The 14,257-nt window shown below is 37.1% G+C and overlaps 1 protein-coding gene across 2 annotated transcripts in view; it reads left to right on the forward strand.

Annotated features, from left to right (window-relative positions):
* Stam (signal transducing adaptor molecule) overlaps nt 1-14,257 on the forward strand; it is a 61,648-nt gene that overhangs the window by 12,335 nt on the left and 35,056 nt on the right. For both annotated transcript variants that reach the window (XM_028870509.2, XM_028870510.2), the window contains exon 2: nt 3,892-3,976. In XM_028870509.2, coding sequence (XP_028726342.1) covers nt 3,892-3,976 — 85 coding nt within the window. The remainder of the gene's footprint in view (nt 1-3,891; nt 3,977-14,257) is intronic.

Raw genomic sequence — 14,257 nt, forward strand, 5'->3', positions numbered from 1 at the left:
GGAGGCTTGCTTACAGCTTCAGCGGGTGAGTCTGTTTCCGTCATAGCAGGGTACTGGAGAAGGAGCTGAGAGCTGCATCCTGATCCACAAGCAGAGAGGGAGACTGGGCTTTTGAGACCTCACAGCCCACCCCCCAGTGAACACTTCCTCCAATAAGGCCACACCCACTCCAACAGGGCCTCACCCCCTAATTCTTCTAATCCTTTCAAATAATGTCACTTACCGATGACTAAATGTTTAAATATATGAGTCTATGGGTGCGTTCTTATTCACACCATAACAGACTTTAAACTATTTTATTCATGTTGTTTAGAAGTGTATTGGGCTAAGAGGTAGTTAAGTTGGTAAAATGCTAGTCTATCACACACAAAGCCCTGGTTTTCATTCCTAGAACTGCATGAGCCTGGTGTGGTGATGTACTGTTAACCCCAGTACTGAGAAGTAGAGAAACGTGGATCAGAAGTTCAAAGTCATTCTCAGCTACATTGTGAGCTCAAGGCAGCTTGGGGTACATGGGATCCTATCTGAAAATAAAAACCCTAAAACAAGAACAAACAACAACAAAACAAAAAACACAAACAAACTAGGGCCACTGAGATGGTAATGGTGTTTGCTGCCTAGCCTAATGACTTGAGTTTGATGTCAAGTATCTACATGATATTAGCATAGAACTGACTCTGCAAGCTGTCCTATGACTTCCCACATACATATGTGTGCACATACACACAAAATAAATTAATAAAAAGAAGTGTATTGTCTTCATGTATTCAAGGATTTTTCAGTTATTGCTTACTACATTAATTCTGTAGTGGTCTGAAAGCAAACATTGTATGATTTGTATTTATAGTACTTGTCTTAATGTGTATTATGGTTCAAATGTAGTCTATATTGGTGAGTTTGCATATGGGCTGGAGAAGAGTATGTATTCTATTACTGGTTAAAGTAGTTCGTTGACATTAGGCTGGATGGCCAATGGGCCCCAGGGACCCATCTATCTCTGTCTCCTCAGTATTGGGACTATAATTGTGTACTACCATGCCTAGCTGCTTCTGCTTTTGTTTCTTCTTCTCCTCCTCCTCCTCCTGAGTATTATGAGTATTACAATTATTTTGGTTTTTTGAGGCAGTGTTTCTCTGTGTAACAGCCCTGGCTGTCCTGGAACTAGCTCTGTAGATGAGGCTGGCCTTGAACTTACAGCAATCTACCTGCCTCTGTCTCCCAAGTGCTGGGATTAAAGGCATGTGCCACCACTGCCTGGCTGTTCTTTTTCTTGTATCTTTTTAATGTGTGTACTGGGGATCAAACTCAAGTAAGTTCTCCTGAATGCATGTCAAACAACTTGACTGACTGAGAAATTTTGTTAACCCTCCTGTTTATGATTTTGATTTCTAATACTCATTTTTATTCTTAGATTTTTATCTGCTTGCACTGTCTGTTGTTCTTGTAGACTATTCTTGCATAGTAATCATATTTTCAAAATTCCAAGGTTCTTAAACTCTTGCTTTCTGTCATCTATCAGTCAGAAACTTGCTTTGTTTTTCAAATTGTTTTTATCTTTTAGTATGACTTGTAAATTTTTTCTAAAATCCCAACATTGTGTACTGGAGAATAGGAACCAATGCTAGACCTTTACTGACCTTTTCCCAGGCCTGAGCAGTGTATCAGAGAGGCATGGCAGAGTGGCAAATACTTTGATTTGATGAACCTGTGCCTCTGAACCATGAACTTCACAAACAAACTGCGGGGTGAACTGTAATTGGGTTCTCCTCTTTCTTCAGGTGGAAAGCTCAAGGAGGCTGGATTTGGGAATTTTCCTGCCTTAAGTGAGTTAATCTCTGGTTAAACTAATTTGGTTAGTTATTAATAAAATATAGACCTTTATTTTTCTTAAGGGCAGGCTGTATTAAGAACTGAGTTCTCTGGGGTCTTTGAAAATGGTTCCTTTTTTTTCCTCCTGGCATTTTTTTTTTTTTAAATATATTCACTATGTACCCACTGCAATTCTTACAGTCAAAGCTTACTTTATGTGTGGATCCCTTTGTTTTACACCTGGAGTTTAAACTTGGGTACGTGTCTTCACTGAGCTCTACCAGTCTGTCACTAATATTTGGGCCCTCCAGCTTGTCATTGGTTCCTATGGAGATGACTGTGCTAGGTTGGAATTCTTTCTTTTTGCTAGTCTGTGTAGTTTTTGGGTCAGCTGTTGGCGGTGAGTTCCCTTCCCTGAAGGATCTAAAAAGAATTAGGTTTTCAATGTATCCATCTTTTGGTTTGTTGTATTGAAGGGATGACATCTTTTCTCCTTACATGCTGGACCAAGAATTAATACTTTATTTTTGTGCCCATCTCTACTCTTCTTGGGTCTACTAGTCCAGAAAAGCTTTGCTTGATCTTCAGAAAGCAAACATCCATTTTTTTTTTTTTGTTCCTTTGAGGAGAGGTAGTTGCTAGGACTCTTGAGTAAGGGAGGCAATTAGTGACCAACCTCCATTTCAAGTGGCTTCTATTCATTCCTCTTAATGTTTGATTTTTTTCTCTTGAGACAGGGTCTCACCTGTGTAGCTCTGGCTGGCTTGATACTTCCTATAGCTGGCATTTATTCCTTTTAAGTCCTCTTTCTTCATTTTCATTTCTAGAGCTTCTTGATGTTGCCAGTTTTTTAACTTTCTTGTAACTCTAGTGTAAAACAGCCTTGTTCTTAAGGCTTTATTATTCTTATTTTGATTTTCCTTTCTTATATCGTCTATATAGGGTAACCTATATATCTATATTGCTAGAAAACGTTTGCTGCCAAAAGCTTGTTTTGTTTATCCTGCTCTTGTTTTTAAAAATCAATCTGCCTGCCTCTGTTGATGCCTTTAATATACCAAGCTTTAGACTTATTTTTAGTGTGTGTGTGTGTGTGTGTGTGTGTGTGTGTGTGTGTGTACATGTGTGCACAGGGCAACTTTCAAGAGTCAAGTCTCTCCAAGTGTAGGATTCAGAGGTCAAATTCAGTGTGGCAAGTGCTTTTACCTACTGAGCCTCTTATCTTACTATCCATCTTACTGGCCTCAATGTGTTGTGTTTTATTTGAGGAAAATAGTAAGCTTCATTTGTTTTTTGGAGCCTTCTCTCTTCTTCATGCTGATAAAGCCAAATCAACAAATGTAGATAAATAACTTAATTACCTGAAATATTTTGATAGAGATGAGTGCTTAGTCCCTGTCCCTTTCACTACCAAGTAAAGCTAAAAATTTTCTGAAAATAAAAATATTTCTTTACTTAATCTCTTTGCAGTTTCTTTGTAAAGTAAAAAGCAAATGAAGTGTGAATAGGGAAGATTGTGGTAGATTGAACCTGCCCTGCTGTGGGCTAATGCTCTTGTACACTGTAAAGATTTGTCACTTGATTTCGTTTAATAAAATGCTGATTGGTCAGTAACCAGGGAGGAAGTATAGGCAGGGCGACCAGTCTAGGGGAATTATGGGAAGAGGAAGGGCGGAGTCAGGAGTTACAGCCAGATGCAGAGGAAGCAAGATGAGAATGTTGAGCTTAGAAAAGGTACCAAGCCACGTGGCCAAACATAGATAAGAATTATGGGTTAATTTAAGTGTAAGAGCTAGTCAGTAATAAGCCTGAGCCGCTGGCTGAGCATTTATAAATAATATTAAGCTTCGGAGTCAGTTATTTAAGAAGCTGCTACTGGGTGTTTGGGAACAAGCAGGCAGGAGAGAAACTTCTGCCTGCACTGCCCCTTTGAAAGACGGACATCAAAATCTGATTAATCATAGTGCTGGCAACTATTTGGGTTTGATGTTGAGACTTGATTGCATTACAGTTTGGTGATTTGAATGTGGTAACATAACAATTTTTACTTTAATGTTTCTGTAATTCTTTTATACTCTACAGAGAAAGCAACTAGTGAGATGAATACTGCTGAGGACTGGGGCCTCATCTTGGATATTTGTGATAAGGTGGGCCAATCTCGCACTGGGTGAGTATTCAAAGATTCAAGTATTTTTGTTCATCCTTCTAATAATTAAGACAAATTAGAAAAGTAAAGCATATCATAATTCTAAATTAGTTTGAAAAGAGAATGTTTTTACTAAAAAGATTTGAAGAATTGTTCTACTTAGTTTACCCCTATTGTGGTTTGAACACTTGGTCTCTAGGTGGTGGTGGTGTTTGGGACTCTTGTAGAACCTTTTGGAAGTGGAACCCTGTTGGAGGAATGGGCGACTGGGAATGTGCTTTCAGGGATTATCCCTGGCCCTACATCCTGTCCTCAGTCTGCTTCCGGAATTCGGCTGCCTCTTGTTCCTATCATTATGTCTTCCACACCAAAGTCAACAGTAACCCTTCTTGAACTGTAACTGAAGTAAGCCCTTAATTTGCTTCTGGTCCAGATCTGGTCTCAACCATGAGAAAAGCAACTAATATAATTCCTTATTGTGGCCTGGGAGGGTGATAGGACTGCTAGAAAGTTGGAGCTTTGTCATTCTGGTGCATCATTTTCTTTCTGAAATCTATCTTTTCACTCACTTTAGAGTCATTAATTATTTCTCAGTTGCCAAGTTTCATGGTTATATATGAATTTTTTATATTTCTCAAATGATTAATGATGATTGAAAGAGATAAGCAAAGTAGAATCTTAAACCTTAACATAAATTACAAACTTTCCAAACAGTTCAGAGTGGATTAACTGATGTGCATATAAACGATTTTCAGCTTCTGGCCTAATAACATTCAGCCCATAGCAATATCATTTACCATGCATTTGTGGGCGTTGTTCAGGGCACTGTCAGGTATGTGCTTCATTCTTCTAGCCACTACACAATTCAGCCATGCAGCCTTCATAGACTCTTTCAAAATGTCTGTGTTACAAAACGTCCATAATCCATAAGCCTGGCTAGACAGAGGCAATTTATGGCCCAGGCCAGTCTATACCTTTATTCCAGTGATTTCAGCCTCTGGTTTGCTGTGTTTATTTGGTTCACCAAGATTGTTTGAAATGTATCCTCTGCCTATTCACTTAAAATTTTTTTAAATGTGTGTGTGTGTGTGTGTGTGTGTGTGTGTGTGTGTGTGTGTGTGCATGTGTGCATGTGCATGCCACAACTAGACAACATTGAGGAGTCAATTCTCTCCATCCATGGTTTCAGGGACTGAATTTAGCTCCTTAGGCTTGCATGGAAACACTTCTAGCCATTGAGTCATCTCCTTAGCCTCTACCTCTTTCAGTTTTATCTTTATATTAACAGTGAGACTATTTTCTGCTGGGTGGTGGTGGCAGTGCATGCCTTTAATCCCAGCACTAATGAGGCAGAGGCAGGAATCTCTGAATCTGAGGTTAGCCTGGTCTACAAAAGTGAGTTCCAGAACAGCCAGGTTTGTTATTTTAAAAAAAGACTGTTTCTGGTCTGGCTCATTAATTTAACTGAAATTTGAGTGACTACTGTGTTACTTAGCTGTTCTCCTTCACTTTTCATTTGACCCACTTTATTTGGAACATCTCTTATTATGGTTAGCTTTAACTGTTACCTTGACACAATGTAGAATCACCTGAGAAGAGAGTCTCAATGAGGGCTTGTCTAGGTTGGATGGCATGTGGGCATTTCTGTGGGGGATTGTCTTAATTGATATGACAAGAGTCAGACCACTCTGGATAAGTTAGAGGTGAGGATGGGTGGGTGGGGGTCCTGAACTGTTTTAAGAAGGAGAAATTGAGCTGAGCAGTAAGCAGACAACCTACTGAGCATGAATAAATTAATTCTTTCTCTGTTTACCCTCAGTTGCTGTCCTGATTTCTTCCTGATGATGATGGACTGTGACTGGGATTTGTAAACTAAATAATCCATTCTCCTCTCAGTTCCTTTTTATTGTCAGGCAATAGCAACAGAAGTGCAAGTAGAGAACACTGAATGTTGTCTGGGGTGGTACATTAACCTGTTGTTCTTCTGTGTCTAAATCTGGTGCCCCATTGCAGTATAAAAACTGCTAATGTCATTCTTGCCTTCTGAAGTGACTTTTCAGTTTTCCAGATCATTTAACTTCCTTTAATTCTTTCCTACATGACATTGACTTCAATGCAATTAATTGCTGGAGTTGCTAGTGGTGGGTGTTGTTGTTCTCATTGTTTTTTGTTTGTATTTTTTTAAACCGCAGTTAAATGCTATTAGTTTCTTTATTCCTTAAATATAGAACATTTTCTTTCATTTCCTACCCTTTTGACATATGTCTTACCAGACTCAGTTTACCTATCATTTTTCTCAGTTTTTTTTAATCCTCTTCATTGACAATAATATCATGGTTCCTCAAAGTACTGTGCCAAAATAATCTTTCTCTTTTTTTAAATGATTTTATTTTATGTGCATTGGTATTTTGCTGGCATATATATCTGTGAGTGTGTCAGATCCCCTGGAGGTAGAGTTATAGGCAGTTATGAGCTGCCATTCAGGTACTGGTAATTGAACCCAGGTCCTCCAGAACAGCCAATGCTCTTAACTGCTGAGTCATCTCTCCAGCCCCCTCAAAAATAATCTTATGGCCGAAGATATAGCTTAGTGATAGACTGTGGGCTTGGTCTGAAGGAGTTCCTGCTTTCAGCCCCTGGCACAAAGTAAAACAGAGACAAAAACAGACAAATTCTTACTTGTATATTTAGTAATTTATGTAGTAAATTTATTTAGTGCATTTGTAGACTGAATGGTTTGCTTTTTCTTTTTTTTCTTCATAATGGAAAGAAACAGATAACTCAGTGGTTGAAAGCATGGACTTTGGAAGGGCACTGGGTTCAGATTCTGGCTCTGTTGATCTCTGTCACACTGAGCAAATAACTTCCCTTCCTGGGATTTCTGTACTTTGATAGTTTCCCACAAAGGAGTAAAAATCTCCTCCTCCTCCTCCTCAGAACTGTTAGGACTTTGAGATTGGTTTACTTGTAAGTGTTTAACAGTGCTTGGCACTTGGTTAAGTGTGCACCCTTGATTAAAGACATGTTTTGTGACTTTGTCCGCTGAGGACTGGGTACCAAACAAGGTTGGTCGGGTGTATTGTAAAATACAGTATAACTTTATCTAGTATCGCAGTTATGAAGTTTGTCCTTTCTTCTTACTGTTTTTCATCTTTTCTTTAGTGTGTTTTTTTTTCCCCCGTAGGTACCTTTTATAATAATTTGGTCAAATGTCTAAAATCACAAGCATATATCCCCTTTCATTACTAGAAATGTTTCCTATTTTTCTAGTTAAAAATCAACTTGAAATTTTGTGTGGTGTCTATGGTGGAGAAGTTATGTCATTTTTTTTTCATTATATTAACATTGTACCAGCTATATTCATTAGACCTTTTTACTTATATATTTGAAATTTATTCATTTTTAGCTATAAGAATGTTTTTGTCTTCATTTTGTTTTTTTCAGCACCAGTAGGTTTAGGTACATGCTATTAAAAAAAAAAATCAATCCATATACTTTTTTCTATGGTATCCTTACCATTTGAGTTATTGTTTGGGAATTTGAATTAGGTGTACTAAATCTAGGAATTTACTTAGGAGATAATTTCATCTTAGTCAGGGATGGTTCTCTTGTTCATCTGCTTCATTTTGTTCATCTTGTTCACTTGTGGTTTTCCCCTCCTCTTTTCCCTTCTTTCCTTCTTCCTTTTTTCCTCCTTCTCCCTCCCTACCCCTCCAAGAACTATTGGTCTCTAGTTCTTATGAACCAGTGGTTCTCAACCTTCCTAATGCTGCAACCTTTTAATACGGTTTCTCATGTTGTGGTGACCCCCAACCATAAAATTATTTTTATTGCTACTTCATAACTGTAATATTGCTACTAGGAATAATAATGTAAATATCTGATATTCAGGAAATTTTGTGACCCACAGGTTGAAAACCATTGAAAGTCATCATTATTTTCCAAGCATTTATTTGCTTATATACACGAGGCGTTTTGTTAGAGTCCTTGTTAATGATTTGGAAATCTAAATAATAATGGAGGTACTGTTTCAGTATTATTGAGGTTTAAAAATCATATGTAAGACTGGCTGTAAGACAGTTTTGGGAACCAGAATTGGTGGCCCATTCTTGTAATCCCAGTACTCAGTAGGCAGAGGCAGGAAAATTGATGGCCATTCAAAGCTAGACTGCTATATAAAGAATTCTGGGTCTGCTGGCTTACACAATGATGAATGAATGAGTGAATGGATGTATGTATAAATGTTTTGTGTTTATGTACATACATGTGTTTCTGCTTTATTGCAGCATCTCAATATTTTTATTACAGAAAATGATAACATACAGTGCCATTCAGACTTCCCTGATCCTAAAGCATTTTTGCTTTTATGGGATACTTTCTCCATTAAAAAAAATAAAGGCAGCTTTTTATCATTGAATTGTTATAAAGAAAATTTACATATATGTTAAACCATTTTAATGTAAAGATTGTTCTTTTAATCTTTAAAGGAGTTTTAACATTTTTGTGTGCCTCTAGAATTACTGTGGGTCAAAGATGCCATGTGTCTACATGCCCAAAAGATTAGCATTATAGGAACATTATAGGTTCCCAGATCAAGTCTGTAATAGAAAACTATTAAGCTTCTTTTTCAAATGAAAGTTTGATTTGTGTGTTGTTTATGTCTTGTATGAGGTGTATGCCTGCTCACATGCAGAAGCCAGAGGATGTCAGGTGTCCTGCTCTGTCACTGTATCTTACTCTGTTACCTTGCATAGCAGGTGATTTTAGCTGCTGAGCTCTCTCTCCCATTAAGTTTCTTGTCAAGAGAGCAATAAGCTGGGATACAGGATGGCCTTGTACTCTTCATCTTCCTGCTTCATCTTCATATGCTGGAATTGTAAGCATATACTAGCATACCTGTCTGCAGGAGGAAGCTTGACAAATCTTACTTCCATTCCTGTTTCTTATACCCACCTTCTGTAGGTGAAAACATTTTTATCTACATTTTTCATTGTGTCTATATAAATGCAATTGTATGTTCTCCATTCAATTACAATAAGCATATTGTATACACTGTTTTGTAAATGCTACTCTGTACTTAGTACATAATCCCTTAATTAAGTCACTCTTAGAAATGTATTTTTTCTAATATCTATTAGTATTGGATTAAATAAAAACATTTTCTAACAGCGTCAATTTTGGTTATAAACAGAATATTTAACAAAGTTCATTCACTAATGAATAAAAATTAATAGTCTTTAGTAGCTGTATCAACCTTGGAAAACTACTCATGTACTCCCTATTTTCTTAGATAGGTTATGTGGTTTTTATTAAGATAAAACCAAACTATCTGATTATATTAAACATAAAACTTGGTGTTTTGAAAAATACTTCAGATTTCTCGAGATACTCACATGATTTTTAGTGTGTAGTTCCAGTGTATGAGTCAGTGGTTAAGAATGCCAACTAAGTCATATGATGAACTAAACAGCCTTTGTTTGTTTAGAAATCAAGTGAAGTTTCAGAATGATACCAGTTTTCTTTAAAATGTCTTCTTAAATAGCTTCTTTTGTGTGTTTTATTAGTTATTCATGTAATAGACATGGGGGTAGGCATTTGTCTTAATTGGGGTTTCTATTGCTCTGAAAAAATACAATGACCAAAAGCAGCTCTGGGAGGAATGGGTTTATTTTGCTTACACTTCCTCTTCATAGTCTACCACTGAAGGAAGTCCAGGGCAGGAACTCAAACAGGGATGGAACCTGGAGGCAGGAACTGAGGTAGATGTCATGGAGGAGTGCTGCTTACTGGCTTACCTATAACCTGCTCAGCCTGCTTTCTTACAGTGCCCAGGACTACCTGTCCAAGGGTGGCCCCACTGACAGTAACCTGGGCCCTTCCACATTAATCATAAGAAAATGCAGCACAAGTTTGCTCACAGATTAATCTGGTGGGGACATTCCCTCAGTTGAGGTTCCCTCCTCCTAAGTGACTCTAGCTTATGTCAAGTAGACATAAAAACTGAGAGCACAATATTGATTATCCGCATTAGTTGAAGTTGTATAATTGATTCTGGATTAATTGGTACTGTTTTGTTTGTTAATTAATTGTTCCCCTTTAGTTATGAAGAAATTGGAAAGCATAATGTCATTCTTTAGTTGGCTAAGGATATATTTAGCTATTAAGTCAATCTTAACATTTCTGAAACAGAATTAAAAGGTTAAAATGATAGTCATTTTATCTGATATTTTGTGAGAAATAAAAATATAAGTTCTTGGGAAGTGTATTAATTTATTGAATAAATGCCTAGGAACATGAATGTGTTCTTGTAGCTAGGACTGTATTTAGCTTTGTAAGAAGTCACTACACTATCTCTAGTCTCTATATTGTTTCATCTTTTACATTGAGGTCTTTGGTCTGGTTTGGTGTTTATTGCAGTATTTATTAAGCACTGTGAGAAATTATTCCAGCTTTACTTTTTTTTTTCTATTCAGCATCCACAGTGCTGATAGTTTCCAAACTATTACATGTTTCCAAACACAGCAGTACCGTTACTGAACAATCCTTTTATTTCCTTCTGATTTGAAATACTACCTTTCTATAGTACATTCCAATTTGTATTTGAATTTTTGAGTTTTCTCTTTAGTCTCATTGATGCTGTGTCTGCTATGTGTTTTGTGTGTGTTACTTATGGATTTAATTGTAAAGCTTTGTAGTGTGTTTTAATACTTGGTAAGACTAGTCTTCCTCATTGCTTTCTTAAATTTTAAATTTTTAAAATTTTAATTAGAATATAATTTCTCATTTCCCTTTTCCTTTTCTTCTAAAACCCCTGTCTTGTTTCTGCCTTGTTCCTTCCCAAATCATGGTCTGTTTTTCTTTGATTGTTTTACACACTCACTGCTTACTCTGTTTAGTGTTGCTTGTACGTATATGATTTCAGTGCTGACCACTTGTTTTTGGATAACCAGTTTAGGAGCTCTTCCCTGGGGAAGATTAATTCTCTCCCCCTCTCCAGCATCCAGCATTCCTTAGTTGCCTGTAGAATGCAGTTAGGAATTATGCTGGTCTAGTAAAGTAGAGGTAGTAGGTTCTCCTCCAAGAGCCATCATCTCATTACCATAGGTAGCTGGCTAGGTTTCTAGTAATAAGCATAATTTTCTTACAGAGTGGGATTTAAATCCAATTAGAGAGCTTTTGGTTTCCATTCATGAGTGCCACTATTACACCATTAGGATATCTTGCCATATTTGGTTATTATTGTGGTTCATAGAAATCACAGCTGGGTAGGACTGTTGATTGCTTCCCTTCCCTGGCAGTTTGCATAAAAAATTCTGATACTATGAAAGCTGTTCCTCAAGGAGGTGGTATTTAGGTAAGATCCAGATTGAATCTTCCAGGTTGTGTGTCCATAGTACATGGTATCTTCAGCAATACTAGAGACTACCTTCAGCCTCAGGGAGGCAACCAAGGGCAACTACAGTATCCTGTATTGTTTTAGGAGTCTATCCTAAACACGATCAGTCCACGTGAGTCTGTTAAATGGGTAACAGAATTTATTAAGATATAAATTGAGGATGTACACTCAGGAATACAGAATGGAGTAGACAGTAAGTCGTCCTCTGATCTGACTGGGAGTGAATCCACCTTGCAGGCAGGAGCAGGGAGAAGGGGCATGTGATCCTTCTTCAATTCCTTATACTTATAAGGTCAAATACAGTGGCAGGAAGCACCGCCTCCTTTGGGTCGTATAGCCCAAAGTCATGGGCGGAGCAAATTCCACTACATTTTTCCTTTTTGTCTAAATAAGAAGATTCTAATCTTAGTGCAAACTATATACAATAAGAATGATTATCAAGTATTATCCAGGAAAAACAAAGGGTAATAACATAAACAAAAATGCAGCTACAACCAACAAAATTAACTTCAAACAAGAAAGACATGCTAAATGTCAAGAACATGGGTAAATGGCAAATTACCGAGATTACTTCAATAGGTGTCCTGTCTTGAAGATTCAATCTAACTGTAGTACTAATATGTTCTAGCTAAGATACCAGAAGATTGTAACTGTAACTATTTAGTCGTCAACTCCATCAAAGACCTGAGAAGGAACATAATAATACCTGAGAAAACGGAAAATGCAAGCAAGCAAGTTTTGAAATTCTTGCAGGAATAGACAGAGACAGCTGGCAGTCTGGCTAGTCACCTAAAGTTGCTCAGCGTTGTTGAGGCATCCAATTTGGCTATAGGCCTAGACTATCTGACAGACCATTTTCAGGAGCAGGAATTTTGAAAGACCATCTTACCCTGTCTTGGCAGAGTTTAGTAGTCACTTTTCCTTGTGTCCTGCTCATCCAGAAAGGACAGCATTTGTATTGTCAGCAGTTGAGGCAAGGGTAGTTCTTTGCCCAGCAGGCCATTTTATGCCAAGAAGACAAACTTCCAAATGGAAATGTCTTAGAAGCCCAACATTCTCTCTGGATCAGATTGGTGCTGCCAGGAGCAATTGTGTCTCATGTCAACAGAATTCTAAGTTATTTAAATGCTATATTCTCTAGGTCTAAGAAGTGTTTGAAGATTACCTATACATCTGACATATGTTCTGTAGAACCTAACTAACATAACTATAGGAATGACAAGCATGTGTGACTATAGTTCTGTAAGTCTTATCTACCTAAATAACCTAATGAATAAGGCTTCATATTAACAAGATAAACAGTCTATAAAGCAGATGTACCGTATAAGGACAGTGACCTCAAAATTGTGATAATACATAAAATAGCTTAAACAGAGGTATAGTGCAATATGACAGTAATCCTAAATATGTAGCAATCTACAAAATATCCTAAGCAGGTAGAACATACATATAGTATGACAAATATAATATCGCATTTGTATCAATATATAAAATATTTCAAATAGAAGTAGGAATATGTATACAATACAACAAATATAGTTTTGTATTTGTATCAATATACAAATTACCTTAAATAGGAATATAAGAATAGTTTGCATTTGTATCAGTGTACAAGAATCCATATCAGTGCAAATTATCTAAGGCTGATATTTTACTGAATTAGTTTACTAGTAAATACAATAATCTACCTTAATATCCTATACCTATCCATTCTGCTATTTCTTTTCTAAATGAAAATACAGAGTCCAAATTTTATTGTTCCACCCCCCACCCAGCCCTACAACCATCCATCCATAACCCTGATAAAAATGAAACATTTGGGAGAGGGGCTTCGTTTTCTTAGAATTGCTTCCTACTTTTTTTTAGGGGGCAATGGTATCTCTGTGGGGTCTTGTAAGAAAGCTTAGAATAGTTGAGCCTCAATATGGCTAGCCATAGAGTCTGCAGCCAGGTCAGTAATTGATAAGATTGTCTGAGATTCTGGCTAGAAGTGTAGTATGATGGACCATATTATCTTAGAACTGTCTTGAAGAGTTTTAAGTTCAAAGCTGATCATTGAGTAATGTTCTTATGTACCATGGCATCTTTGTGGACCAAGTAGAGTCATTGTGGGGGCCCATCTTCCTTCTAAGAGATTTCAGAGATTGCTATTGGGAACACTTATTTTCACTGTGGAAAACTTGAACAATATTAATATCAAAATGGAAAGTTTGGTTATAAAGATGACATGACATGTAAGGAAGGATTCCAAGAAATCAAGAGTAAGCATGGAGAGAAATAGAATCTTGATAACAATGGTCCTTAGATTATTGGTTTTCTTCTGTCTCACACCAGTTGGCTCTTCCAATATGAGACAGAATTTCTTAATTTTTTTCTTTTAGCAATATACTTGGATTTAGAGAAGGAGAGAGCCATATTCCAACTCCAAAGCCAGCTTGATTTATAATTGAATTGGGACCGCTACTATTCTAGAGTTAAAGAGATATTGATGCTAGGCAGTGAGATATTACCCTGTAGAGTATATTGGTACCAATAGGTTCTTCCTTTTTGTTGTAGGCTTTTGGGTGTCCAAGGCCTTATGATTTCTTAAAGATGAGTATTTCTCTTATCCGGTAAAGACAGAAAACAGAACCCTCCCTAAACCCCTGTTTGTTAATTTTTTTTTTACAACTTGTAGAGATGTCACATCTGTGGATGAGCTTTTTTTCTCCTCATCAAGGGGTTTCTCCTGTTTGAATCAAATTTTTATTTAATTTTGTTGGTATCCATAGCTTTTCTTCTGCAGAAACAAAAGCAAAACCCCTTCCCCAATGTAGGATGTATCCTGTTTTCCATTCTGAGGTCAACACATCTTTGAAATAAACTGGTTGGTTTAGTTCAGAAGTTTTTTCTGTTGTCCAATGTCT

The sequence above is a fragment of the Peromyscus leucopus genome, chromosome 5, assembly GCF_004664715.2.
Source record: "Peromyscus leucopus breed LL Stock chromosome 5, UCI_PerLeu_2.1, whole genome shotgun sequence".
Classification (NCBI taxonomy): Eukaryota; Metazoa; Chordata; class Mammalia; order Rodentia; family Cricetidae; genus Peromyscus; species Peromyscus leucopus.